We start from the raw sequence: 14,248 nt of genomic DNA on the forward strand, positions 1-14,248 counted from the left end.
TAATGAATTATAAATAATGTGTGTATTTCAAATAGTAACGTTTGCTTGATATCTGACGAGAATATTGAGGCTCTACAGTTGTAGTGAATACGGCATGCTTGGTGAACCATTTCCGTATGTCGATCGCCAATTCAAGTTGTAGCTTTTTCCTTCTCCGATTTGAAATTGTATATTAGTTTAATTCCAACTGGATTACTTTGATTTAGAAGCAAAGCTTTCCCCTTTTCCTTTCCATTCAACTGGGAAGAAACACTTATGCAAAAGGTATGACAGAAGACAAGATCTATGGTATTGCAAATTCAGTTAAAAATCAGTACGGCACATACTCCGAATGCCAATACAACAACAAAAATGTCTGCATCCATCTATCAACACTACACTGAAGCTCTTGCTGCTCGAAAGACCTCAAGCTCAACTCAAGAAGAGGAGCAAACCTCCATTCTTGTTCCTAGAAATTTCATCCTACACAATCTGCAACCATCCCTCATTGGCGAAAAGGAAATTGTGTTTTACAATGCTCAGGATCCAACCTTCTACCAAATGAATCTCGAAAACCCTCAATTCACCATTTGGCTTCTCTGTCGAGAGGTAAAATATCTGTACTCTCAAAAGCGATTATTCGAATGTGCATGGCATGCAAACATCCAACTGAAATTGATGGAAATTGGAAGATTTGAATTTGTGGTACTCAAAGGCTGTTCCAAGTTGTTGTATGATGGCGTTCCCGTTGAAATTCCACAAGTAGTCATTCCAAGATTGGGCGCAAAGATTAACTATTATGGACTGGCAGTTCTTCGTTTTCTAGAGGGACTTTCTGCAAATAAGCCCCTCATACTCAATAATTCTTCGTCGATTGAAGTTTCAAGGGATAAATTCTTTACCATGCAACGGTTAGCTGCCAAGAATATTCCAGTTCCACGTACCATTGTTGCAAAATTTCCTCTGGATGTGCAAAAAATTGAAGAAAACTTTACGTTTCCATTAATTCTCAAGAAAGTATCAGGATCTCAAGGAAATGGTGTCTTGCTCATTCAAGATCAAGGTCAATTAGTGGACATTGCTGAACTTGTAGATCCCAGTAATCCATTATTAATTCAAGAATTCATTAAGGATTCTTCAGGAAAAGATATCCGAGTTATCGTAGTTGGTGGAAGAGCTATTGGAGCCATGAAACGAATCGCCACTAAGGGATTTAAATCAAATTTCCATCAGGGAGGAAAAGTCGAACAAGTACCGTTGACTCAGGAGCTGGAATTGCTTGCAGTTGAGTGTGCTCTGGCATGTGGATTAGATGTTGCGGGAGTGGATATTCTGTTTGATGGAGACAATTCATATAAAATCTGTGAAGTGAATTCTTCCCCTGGGTTTGAAGGATTTGAAATGGCTACCGGTGTTGATGTGGCAAAGGAAATCATCATGTATTGCAAAAATAACTGTTCACCATTATTGAACGTATAATTTCACGAATATCAGCAAAAATCTTGCCACTTTGGAGAAATTTGAGTGTGTTTGTTAACAATTTCCCTCCCATTGTCTGCTTTGATTTGATGAGGTGTAGAACCGAATAATTTTAATTTACGAGAAATATGATAAAGATTATTCTCTATAAATTATATTTCCCAAACTCTGCTATCCTTTCACTATTGTCGGAAGTGCCTTCAATGATGCCGCGGAACAGCAAGGAACTGAAGCAGGTCCAAACATTTTTGTCTCAATTTTTTAATATCTTTGCGAAATTACGAGTGTCATTTTAATTTTGTAAAGACATCCATTTATGTTTTTATTTTGCTCTTTCAGAATAAGAACAGAGAAATCAAGGAACTCATGTAAGTCCACTCTTCATCTGTTAATCCACAACTCAGAGTAAACGTATTCTCTGTTTGTTGCATACAAAATGCAATATGAACGGCCTCGATATCTTTCAAATTCAGGAGTCTTGAAGGTTTTCCTTGACCGAAATCAATATCCAAAAATTTGAAAATGGACCAATTAGAAAATGACAATGTTGTTCGTTGATTGGTCATTATTGGTCTATACCAGTCCGATCTCCTTTCATCATGATAGGATTTGCTTGTTTCTTCAATGAATTTTCGAACATTGGTCTCCGAATATTGCTCTTGGACTTGACTTCTCACCAATGCAATACATTCTTCAAGAGACATTTTACACAACTCAGACTTTGATTTTGCAATCCATATTGGCATTTGAGAATTGCCAACAAAAATCTTAGAGAGCGTGTCGAACATGATGGGAGGATAAATATACTTGTAATTGGATACAATTCTCAAATTCAAAATAGTATCATCAGAGAGGTTAGAATTTCCATGAGCCATCATCTTAAATAGAATTCCACAAATAATATCATTGGCTGACAAAATTTTTGGTGCCCTCTCGCCAAGCTTATTTCTGATTTGATCTTTAAACGAATCTATTTTCTCCTTACCAAGTACAACTTTTCTTACCTTGAATCGACATGTAAGCATTGTTTTGGCCATGTTGAATACATATTCATGAAAAATAGACTTGACTTCTGGGTGTGTATATTGAAAGATATGACTGATTCATAATGTAATTAGTGTCACTAACAAGGAATCAAGTATTGTGAACTTACTCCAACTTGTTCTTTGCCAAAATTAGCTCCAATCTGCTCACTGTGGGCTTCTCTGATATTTTGCCACATCTCACCATTTCTGACCAACACTGCAAAAAGTAGTGACCAAGCTCTGCTCCTCCAGCAGAATGGTTCAGAGACAAAGAAATAACCATTTTGTTACAATCCTCGAGATAGGTGATTTGAATACGAGATAATTCTTTTTTGGAGTAAGGTATAGCCACTTCATTCTCAACAATAAATTCGTCAAGGAATTGAGGATGATCAATAATAGAGGCAATATCCATGGTATGTGAAGAAATGCAGTTTTTGAGGAAGGTTTTACTGTCCTTTCGGCACACAATCACATTCATGAAACGATTGGTGTGATCAAGAACTGCAACCTTCTTTCTTCGATTTTGTATCAAGTCTCGTTCTTGATCAGTTAACATCTTCATATCTTGATCGTTGTTTGTATTTAGTTCTCTGAATTTAGCACCAATACATGGAAAATAGAAAAGTACATTGGAGAGGGACCTGATTAACATGTTGTCATCAATACTGCAATCATAGGCAAGTGAGTATAGTATGGCAGACGTGTTGAAAATTGTATACATGTCAACTGGAGCCAATACAGTCACCTTAGCGGCAGTGTAAAACTCAATCTCTGTTTCTGATTCTGGTGGGACTGGTGTGACTTTGTGAACGGTACAACAATCAGGAAGCAATGACAAATCTCCTTCTTTACGACGAATAGCAGGAGAGACAAGAAGTTTGGCTGCTATGAAATCGCGCATGTTATAGGCTTACTTTTTTTTGGTCAACTGCCTATAACATGCGTGATTTGATGTTAACAAGTTGCAATGAAAATCTGATCAATAGTTATAGTTGTTAACATCAAATCACAGGCGGTTACTTTTTAAAACAATTCCTACAGAACTGATCTTTCTAAACTAGAATAGATGGAAAAGGATGTAATAGAATAGATCCAGATCCATGATGAGTTGAAAAGGTTGCTAAATGGAACCAGATCAACACTGGATTCATTCCAAAGAAATTACCAATGTCAGAAGTAAATAGCATCACTTCTTGCACACAAAACCATTGCAAAGCTGAATCATCCAACCAAAAACAGGACGCATTGAGGATAGTTATGTTTTCAGATGACTTTCTTCCAGCTGCAACAGGTGTTGGAATACATTGTCAAATCATTTGTAGACATTTGGTATGCTTGGGACATTGTGTTTCTGTAGTGACATGTCAACATGAAGCTCACATTAGTAGTACCGACAAATACACCACCACAACTACCCACAAAGTTGAGAATTGGCAGGTGAAAGGAGACAACAACACCCTACATGACATTTCAATCTATAGAGTACCATCAAAGAAAATATTCGGTTTCTACCAAGCATTACCTTCAGAGGAATGGATCGAGCAATTCTTGTTGGACTTCCAACCACATGTTGTACACCACCACTATTTGGGATTTATGTGTAAACGTGCAATCAAGGTGGTTCACAAATTAAGAAATAGATGCTCTTCCATGATTAACGTTCCATCCTCGAACCTCTCCCACATTTATACCTATCATATGACGTTGGATCATTTAACACAACCTTTCTTAATGAAAATGTTCAAACCTTGGATACGTGGACAAATATCCAAGCTCTGTAATTCTGTAGATATGATCATTTCTGTTTCCAAAAATCTTGTGCAAGAAATTCCAACTCAAGCTCAAGTTCATTCAAGAATTCCAATCAAGTGGATTAGCAACCCTGTCGACAGTTTGATGTTTAACGTTGATCAAGTCATCCCCGTTGCAAGACAAGCTAAATTTCAAGTCCTCTTTGTAGGAAGATTGAATCCAGAAAAGAATCTTCCATTACTGTTAAGAGGTTTTGCCAGCTTCTTAAAGATGTTTTCACTTCAAACCGATACAAATGAAAATGCAGTCCTATGGATTGCAGGAAGTGGAAGTGACGAGAAAAAGCTTGTCAAACTTTGTGAACGTCTGCACATTGAGATGCATGTTAAATTTCTCGGTTTCCTTGAGAGTTCATCTCTTTCCACGTACTATAAGGCATGCGACGTGTTTGTACTGCCTTCTTTTGTAGAAACACAAGGACTAGCAGCAATGGAAGCCATGTCATTTTCAAAACCTGTCATCGTTTCTCAACAGATTGTTTCTTGTTTGGAACTTCTCGACAAATTGGATTCTACCACTTCTTTGAGCTTCAAATCTAGCTATGCACAAGAATTACAACCTTGGTTGTGTCAAAATGGCTTCATGGTTGATGCCCATGATGATCAACAACTGGCTCAACAATTATATGAATTGTATTTAAATGCGGAAATGAGAGTTTGGATGGGAGACAATAGTCGAAGAAAGACTCAACAATTTCGACCCCAAGTTATTCTGAAACAGTTATTGGACGCATATAACGAATCATTATTATCTTGCAAAGTAAACAACAACAATTGCTTCTTGTAATACATTTACGGTCGTTTCAATCTAAAATTCGCAGTGAAATATGTTATTGGTCCAAATAAATAATCACAACTTGTATGGGAGCAAATATCGAGTTCGGGATCGAACGAAAAGAAACTTAAATTGAGTTTAATATGATGATGATGAACAAAGGTGTTGTGGATTGTGAAGATGATTGAATTAGGCCAATCATCTTTTTCGAATCATGGGATTCAAATGTTGACCTGCAGTAGTTTTGAATAATTAAACAGTAAAAACGGCAGTTAAATATTTTACACGTGATGATTAAAAAAATTTTTTTAAAGTCTAGAACTTCGAAATTATGGAACAACTCTTCACAGGAATCGTTAATGAAAGAAAAGATTCAAAAACCAAATCTCTATGATCATCAAACCAAACCCTTAGAAGAACATTGATGTATCATATAAGATGCGGCGAGATCACTTTGATTTTCCTTAAAATAAGTTTGGAAAAGCTCCTTTGCTGTTTCATATTCTTGCGAAAGAAACTTCTCACAAGCACTGTGGTATTGATTCCATTTCTCTTTTCGTTTCTTCTGTTCTAATTCATACATCCACTCTGAAATTAATAATTATGATGATTAATCACGAAAACGCACATCCATTTGATACTTACCATCCATGTCACATTCAGTGCTCTCACCGACTTCATAAATTTCAGTTTTTTCACTGGTTTTTCTAGAAACGAAGGGAATATTCTCTTCATTGGGCAATAGTTTTTTGTGACCAATAAATCTAACCAATCGTGAATGCTTAATCCTCTCAGAAACGTTCCGAGTTGTAACCAACGACAATTGTAGCTTGGAGGCATGTTTGATTAACTTCTTCAAGTTAAACTGGTAGCTTCCGAACACAGAGAAACTCTTGCATTGGTTAGTACCAATATTGCCACACACACATTCTTGACTCACGGTAGCAGCTATGAATTTCATTTGAAGGTTTTCATATTTGCTCCATTTTGTTTGAGGTAGGGCTTGAAGTTTTTCAAGAATGAATGAAGTAATAGCAATACTTTTTTCTTCATGATTGGAAACGTCACTTGTTAAATTCCAGGAAATGTTCACAGTGTTTTGTTCAAAGTTACCCAAGTAACTTGAAGATTGAGAGCTCGTTTTTTGAACCACTTCAAAAAAGTCATGCAAAAGCATGGTAACTTCTTTGGAAGATAGGGACTCCAATGCTCTGTCCAATCCAACAAAATGAATGGCTGAGGAAGTAAATTTTCTCTTCTCTAGACCCAGCTTGAACATTGAATTAGTAACACGCTTTCCAGAAGATTGAGAATCCTGGACCTTATTTGAGGAGCTTGCTGCTGATGTATTGGTACCAGAGATTGAGTTACTTTCTCGCAAATTCTTTGAAGATTCTTGAGTGGAATCTTTCACTTGCTTTGGTTTGGTTGGTTCGCTCGATTCAATTTGTGCTAAAAGATGGGGAGGAATAAAACAACGATACTGTCGCATCTTATTGACCATGAACTTGAAATGTTGCTGCAATAAAAATACTTCAGACAATGATGAAGATGTGATATCAATAGAATCCAGATCCATGTTTGAAACTGATGCAAAGAGCACAACCAAATTTTGAATGGGTTGGATCATTTTCATTGAAAACCAAACTCCCAGTGCTACACCGCCAACTACAATGGCGAGACTCGAAAAAAGAGCCACTATCACTGCCACGATCATGTTTTCCAAATAGAACCATTGAGGAACTGAATATACAAACAACCAATCCACTCCTTCTGGGTTACAATATCTGTAAATATTAATGAATGAAACACCATAGTTAAGGAGAGTGTAATTTCCACAAGGAAGAGCAGTAAGTTGATTGTTGAAATGAGAATAAACCAGTCGCCCAATATCATTGACAAGAGGAGAATCAAAAGTCAATGCTGTTTTACGAGTCTCTTTTCCTTGACTATCCCAAATTGAAACTGGTAACGTTGGAAAACTTGCTAAACACGGGATGAGTTCAATATCACAACAACATGTTTGAGCGAAAACAAATTATCGTCAATTCAAACTTACAAGCAATAATAAAATCAGTTTTCACCTCAATTGTAAAGACGAACGACCCGGGAATGTTATCAATCGCTTTCTTTAAGTATTGAGAAATTGAAGACACACTCATATCAATTCCCAAATACCAATCATAGCTAAATCCATCATTTCTTGTGACATTTAGAGTAGGTTTTGAATTAATCAAGCTCATAAAGGTGACAGAAGGTAAAGTAACATCAGTATATGAGAGAGTATAAGTCGGTTGATTGGGATAATTTTGAGCAACATCCATGATGGGGCCCAAATCAAATGGTGGCAATACAACATCTGGATACTGTGAATTTGTAATACAATATTCCAATGCCAGTGTTTGTTTACAATAGGAAAAGTATTGACCAGTCGTATTTAAATAAATAATCATGGGAGTTCCATTATAAACAAACATGCCAATATTACCACCCTTAGTATCACCAAAATAAACTGTAACCAAAACGTCACCCAAATAATCATGAGCAGACTTGAACAATTTGTAACTTATCAAATCATTGGTGACGATATCCGAGTAATTAAAAGTATGCCATAAAATGTTTTTAGTAGTTTGAGAAGTTACCACTACTTTTGTGATTGTCTCATCGGTGTAGTTGATAATTTTTGTAAATTGTTCCATCATTAACGAATCGCTCATAATGGAAACACTCGAGCTGAAACTAGTGACCCAAACAGTTGTTAGGAAAAGAACGGAGACCACAATTGCTGAAACAAGCAATACAATAATGAGACACTTGATGGAAATGGAAAAACGACTTCTCTCCAATTCGCTGTGTTGGCTCACTTTCTCATATTCTTGATGTAGTTGGTCGGTTTGTGCAGTCTCCTCGAATGGCATTACCTTGTTACGGGTCGATAATATGGTATGTAAGGTCATGATTGTTTTGAAAGTAAAGGTGGAGCACTTTTTGTTTTTTGTAGATTGAAAACACTGACAATAATTTGTGGATGCATCGGTCGTGGGATGGCGGTTATTGTAGTTGCAATCTTCACGAATTTGTAAAATGCAGAAATGTATCTCCCACCGCCGGCAGAATGTCTTTCTCAAATATGAACTGAAGGACTCGATAAGATTCAGAAACCATCAATTAACATCAGTGAACTTGCATTGTGTCCATCATTTCAACTCATTATCACCAGCTCTCATTTCCGTATTACACATCGCCGTAAATTGCCGATTCATGATTCTCAGGTCAAGTATACATTGCGAGCTCGGAGACTTGTTGTACAATGTGAGAATATTGTAGTTGAAATTGTTCGAAATCCAAATTCCAATCTCCTAGCAAAGACCTTCACTAGTGGGCAGTGATGGTGCGGTGTGATTGAGCCGTTGTTGTTGTGGTGCGTGTATTTTTGTTTCCAATTCCTGAAGCCCAGCATTCAGAGCATTGGTTTGTTTCTTTGATTTCTTTCTGACGAGCTCCATTCAAACCAAGAACCGATTTTGAGCTTCCAACCCCTTGAACATACATGAATCCAATGCAAGGTTTTGAAGTTGTTGAGCCGCTTTTCAATACCGTTCCTTGCAGCCTTTTTTGAGGTATGAGCACTGTAAAATAAATAAATAGCAAGTGTCGGAAGGACATCGTGATCTAATTCGTATCAGTGAGAACAAGGTAAGAACTCGGTGTGGCGTTTAACATTCCATAAAATTGCAGATTTGAACACTGTCTTGGGTGTAACATTTTCTTCAAAGTTACCCCCTAGTTCAAGAGCCATCCACGATGATCAAATTCACACAAGCATCTCTCATTTCTCCATAAAAGTTCAAAGAACCACGAATCTTTCAAAAAAAAAAACATCTCAGAGAAACAACACCATCATCATCATGCAAATTCCACTCGTTGTAGCCCCTACAGAATTGATTATCCGTCCTCCTTGCGACAAATCAGATAACACCATCGAAGGTTTGCTTGATGAAAGCGGTGATTTCGGATGCTCCACTACTTTTGTGAACAAGCCTTGCATTGAGTTAAAATTTGATAAAGTATATCATTTTTCTCATCTCGAATGCAATGAAAACAAGAGATATGGCAACGATCAGCAACGTGTGAGAGGAACCGATGTGAGCTATAGAGTCAATGAAACTGATTCTTGGAAAGAGATTTTTTCTTTCAGAGATGGTTATGGCCTCCAGAAAGTAAACCTAAATGTCCAAGCAAGGTATTGGAAATTTGATTGTTTTGGAAACAAGGAGATTGCTTTTGGTAAACTGAGAATGTATGCTTTTGATGCTCCAGCTGTGAATATTAAAACCAAAGCCGGAATGATTATTCAAGAAACCACTGCTGGCTCCTCAAGTTCCGATACAGCAGCTGTAGATATCAATGAACCACTTTACACCAGTGGTGAGATGAATGTTATTGCACCCACTGAAATGAAATTGTCTTCAAAAGATAGTTGGGGAGATAATACCATTGAAGGACTTTTGGACGACACTGGAAAGTTTGGTGCTTGTACCGGTACAGGAAATAATCAAAATATTGTCTTGACCTATGATCGGGTTCATCTATTTACATTTTTGGAATATAAGGCATGTCGATTGGGTGAGAGCGTTCAATGGCAATTCTTGAAAGATACTCAAGTTCAATACAAGGTCCATGTGGATGATGAATGGACAGTTTTGGATACTATTGAAAAGTCAGATGTCAAAACCCATCCAGAAAGCATGTTCATTTATTTCCCACAGCCTGTTAAGGCCAGATATTGGAGATTACTCAAATTAGACACTGCAGGAGTCTTCTTTGGAATGCTTAGATTGTTTGGTTATTCTCCCTATGTTGCCATCAAAACAAAGAGTGGAGTTGTTCAACCCTACGTTGCCACACCACCACCATCTCAAACTTCTGCTGCAACAGTGGTGGTAACGACAACAACCACTGTTCAACAACCTGTTGTGGTTCCTCAATCCCAACCTCAACGACAACAACCTGTTGTGGTGGTTCCTCAAACAGTTCCAGTGGTTGCTTCGAACGTTGTCGTTCAATCTAGTGTGAGCAGCAACGTTCCAGTCAGCACACCTCAACAAGACAGCCTTGAACCCAAGTACCCAGATAGTGAGGAAGTGAATGTAGTTCCACCCACTGAATTGAAAATGTCCTCCAAAGACAGTTGGGGTAAAAACAACATTGAAGGCCTTTTAGATGATTCTGGCCAACATGGATGCTGCACAGGAAATAGTGCAAACTCATTCATTGAATTGATGTATGATGCAGTTTATATTTTCACATTCTTGGAATTCAAAGCAAGTAGATTGGGAGAAAGTATGCAACTTTCATCATTGGATGGTGCCAATGTTCAGTACAAACTCAAGGCAACTGATGAATGGACCACATTGACTACTATTGAGAGGAGTCAAATCAAACTCAATCCACAATTCAACAGCATCAAATTTGATACACCCATCAAGGCAAGATATTGGAGAGTCTTTAGAGCCAAATCTGACCATCTATTCTTGGGTATGCTTAGATTGTTTGGTCATTGTCCCTATGTTCCAATTAAGACTATTAGTGGTGTTGTACTCTCTCTAAAGGAGACTTTAGCCATGTGGGAACCAAAATATACTGGTCCAGACGTGAATCTAGTTCCTGTTCAATCTCTTGAATCCAAAGGAGAATCGAGACGTGAAAATACCTTAGAAGGATTGTTGGATGATTCTGGAGATTATGGTTATGTTACTGCTTCCCATCATACCTCGATTATTTTGAATTATGCACACGTTTATTTATTCACTTATTTGGAATACATGACATTGACTACTACCAACAACAAAGATTACTACTTGAAAGATGTGAATATTGAATATCGATTGAAAGAATCAGACTCTTGGACATTATTGAAAACCATTGAACAAAAAGATATCAAGTTCACACCATTGGTGAACACAATTACATTTGACAAACCCATTAAGGCCAAACAATGGAGATTGTTCACAAAAGGTCAATGTATTGAAATTGGTATGCTCAGAATATTTGGTTACACTCCCTATGTTCCCATCCAAACCAAGAGTGGAATTGTTCCAAGCATGGAAGAAGTTGCAGAACAATCAAAGCTTAAATTCCCTGATTGTGATCAAATTAATCTCATCAAACCTGTGACACTTTATACCACTGAGCATAAAAAGGTTGAAGAGGGAGTTATTGATGAGATTTTACAAGGAAGTGGAAATGGATTTGTCACTGACAACTCTTCCCTTCCACAATGTGAAGTTTGTTTCGATGGAATTTACAAATTTACACTGTTCACATGGAGAGAACATCCCAAGCATAAGGAATATATCATAGAAGATGGACGTGGAAGAAAGGAAACTTCCTCTCTTGACGGAGTTAAAATTGAATACAAATTGCGTAGTAGAGATCCTTGGAAAACGTCGAGCATCAGATTTACCAAGTTGGAAACCAACGTGCAAAATGTGTATATGGTATTCATGGAAGGACTTGAAGCTAGATATTTCCGTTTTACGAAAACTCCACAATCAGGATTGACCTCCAGAATTGGTTTTGGAATGTTGAGATGCTATGCCTATGCTCCACTGTTACAGTTTAACATTAAGAATAAGGAACATTCGGAGACTATCATGAAAATTGAACGAAAAGATCATGCTGAAATTCCAAAAATTGTTCCAACAAGTGATGAAGAGCCATACTACAATGAATCGTCATGCAGTGAAGTGAATGTAATTGCTCCAATTCGAATTATTAGTTCCAAACATGGCAAGCAATCTGAAAATTCAATTGAAGGTGTCATTGATGATAGTGGCTCTAAAGGTTATTCTACTACCCATCAAGTCCATTCCTATATTGTGCTTGAATTTGAAGCCGTGTTCTTATTCAAGTACTTGGAATTTATGAAACATCAACAAATTTCTTTCACAGACTCCGTTCAAAGTGCTTTGACTTTGTCTTACAAAGTGAAAGAAAGTGATCCTTGGACACGCTGCGAAACTTTTGACAAGAAATATTACAACCATCCAAAATTGAACGTCATGCAATTTAAGAGTGCAGGAATCAAAGCAAAATATTGGAAGTTTGAAAGACTCTGTGGAGATATTTCATTTGGAATGCTTCAATTCTTTGGTGTTGCACCATTTGTTCCATACACAACCACCAAGGGTTTATTGCTTTCACGAGCTCAACAAGAGGCCCCACACCTTGCACCATACAAGGGAAGTGAAGTCAATGCCATTCTTCCAAGCAGTATTTCTATTTCTAATGAATATGATGAAACCATTAATAACAAGTTACTTCCAACCTATGACAACAGCATGGCAGAAAACACTTTAGAAGGATTAATGGATGATACTGCTGAGTATGGTGTTTGTTGCAAAGGATCTACTCTCATTATGAACTTTGAACACATTCACTTTTTCAAATATCTTGAATATTATACCCATTGTTTGTACGATGGTGAAGATCAAGAATATTACTCTAGCTTTGTGAGCGTATTTTACAAGATTCGACCAAATGAACCTTGGATTCCATTCCACAAAAAGATTGAGAATTCTAAACGCTATCCTTATTTGAATCGTTTTGAAATTGACAACTCTTCAACTGGATTCAAGGCAAGATATTGGAAATTGGTGGCTGATTCATCTTCCTTATTGTTAGGTACATTGAGAATTTATGGTTATGCTTCGTATGAACCAATTCCAACAAGAACTGGAACTGTACTTCCACAAGACGGTGATGTCGAGAAGTACAAACTTCAAGCTCGTTTGAAATTACTGGAGAAACAAAACGCAACCAAGCACTGTAAAACTTGTCATGAAGATTTAGAGGAGGAAGTAGACTCCGTGATGGAATGTGCTACTTGTGAAATTGGTTTGTGTGAACGAGATGCCAAAGTTCACAAGAAGAAGAATCCATCACATGAAGTTATTGAACGAGTGGTTGTACCTTTGGAAGAACCATCCGCCACTCCTCAACCATCACAACAAGAATCTTCTGTCACAAAACCAACAAGCACCAAGGACTTACAAAATTTGATTTCCTATTATGCCAAAGTTGTTGCTGACAAATTCACACCAATCACAACTGGAATGGGACCACTTCAACAGCTTAATAACGATCCCAATTTATTGGTTAATTATACAGATGAAGGTACTTCATGTGTGAGAATTAATGGTCCAGCAATGAAAACTTTTGAGGAACGATGCAACACTTTTGTAGTGAACCAAGGAGCTAAATCTGTTGCTTTCGAAGCCTACTTTTTAACCTTTACAAACACATCTTCAACACCAATGTCTGTTACAAATTTGCAAATGGAGTATTTAGATCATGACCAAACCTGGAAACCAATGCAGGAAACTCAAGCCGCCTATTGGCAAGCAGCTACTGTGGCAAGAGCTGTCAATTTTGGTAGAGAACTTGTCATTGAGAAGAGTGATTCTCATGGCAAATATGTGTATTGCAATAATTTCAATGTTGCTGCAGGAGCCACCTCTTGTGAATACAAAGTTGCCGCATCCTTCCCATTGATTGGTGAAGTGGCACATTCTGACCGAAGCGTAAGAATGCTTCCAATCTCAATGCCTTATCCATTCACCGTCAGACTCACTATTACTGATTCATTAATGCAAAAGAGAAGCCTCAAACTTGTTTACGCAACTCCAAATATTCCACATCAAACTCCTGAACAATTCAAACAAAGTATGAGACTTAGAGATGAAGACTTCTTTGTGGAATGCAGTGACAATGTCAACAGAGAACAAGCCTATGTTGGTGTCAAGTTGGATGGAGATGGCCTTGTATTGTTCAATTCTGGAACTAAGGCTCCAAATCCACAAAAATTCACACTTCTCGATCTTAAATTCCAATATGAGAAACGTAGACAAAATTCAATCTTGTTGTGGACTGCAAATGGAGCATTTTGTAATGCTGAATTCCACTTGTTGTGCGATCCAGAATTTTACCATAAAGGATATGCAATTATGGTGAAAGCTTCTTCTGGAACCAACACCATTGAGAGAGTGTACCCACTTTACGAGATTATTAAGAGCATGTCTGCCCAGAGATTGAAGAAGTAAATGAAAGATTTTGTACCAATTGGAGAAGTGTCAATCTCACTTCCTATTAAAAAAATCATTGATAATTCACTG

The 14,248-nt window shown here is 37.4% G+C and overlaps 5 protein-coding genes across 5 annotated transcripts; 3 read left to right on the top strand and 2 right to left on the bottom strand.

Moving 5' to 3' along the window:
• Positions 1-351: 351 nt before the first annotated feature.
• Positions 352-1,458, top strand: C9374_003547 (uncharacterized protein; the record flags this gene model as incomplete). The annotated part of the gene is made up of 1 exon (XM_044693087.1): positions 352-1,458. One exon carries the CDS (start codon positions 352-354, stop codon positions 1,456-1,458), a length of 1,107 nt encoding a protein of 368 aa, XP_044555677.1.
• Positions 1,459-1,793: 335 nt separating this feature from the next.
• On the bottom strand, positions 1,794-3,387 carry C9374_003548 (uncharacterized protein; the record flags this gene model as incomplete). The annotated part of the gene is made up of 2 exons (XM_044693088.1): positions 1,794-2,556; positions 2,612-3,387. The coding sequence occupies 2 exons, from the start codon at positions 3,385-3,387 to the stop codon at positions 1,794-1,796; spliced, it is 1,539 nt and encodes a 512-aa protein (XP_044555678.1).
• Positions 3,388-3,743: 356 nt separating this feature from the next.
• Positions 3,744-5,084, top strand: C9374_003549 (uncharacterized protein; the record flags this gene model as incomplete). The annotated part of the gene is made up of 1 exon (XM_044693089.1): positions 3,744-5,084. The coding sequence occupies one exon, from the start codon at positions 3,744-3,746 to the stop codon at positions 5,082-5,084; it is 1,341 nt and encodes a 446-aa protein (XP_044555679.1).
• Positions 5,085-5,469: 385 nt separating this feature from the next.
• Positions 5,470-8,029, bottom strand: C9374_003550 (uncharacterized protein; the record flags this gene model as incomplete). The annotated part of the gene is made up of 3 exons (XM_044693091.1): positions 5,470-5,660; positions 5,718-7,058; positions 7,132-8,029. The coding sequence occupies 3 exons, from the start codon at positions 8,027-8,029 to the stop codon at positions 5,470-5,472; spliced, it is 2,430 nt and encodes an 809-aa protein (XP_044555680.1).
• A 951-nt stretch (positions 8,030-8,980) lies between these two features.
• Positions 8,981-14,176, top strand: C9374_003551 (uncharacterized protein; the record flags this gene model as incomplete). The annotated part of the gene is made up of 1 exon (XM_044693092.1): positions 8,981-14,176. One exon carries the CDS (start codon positions 8,981-8,983, stop codon positions 14,174-14,176), a length of 5,196 nt encoding a protein of 1,731 aa, XP_044555681.1.
• Positions 14,177-14,248: the final 72 nt, after the last annotated feature.

This window comes from Naegleria lovaniensis (assembly GCF_003324165.1).
Source record: "Naegleria lovaniensis strain ATCC 30569 chromosome Unknown tig001, whole genome shotgun sequence".
Classification (NCBI taxonomy): domain Eukaryota; phylum Heterolobosea; class Eutetramitea; order Acrasida; family Naegleriidae; genus Naegleria; species Naegleria lovaniensis.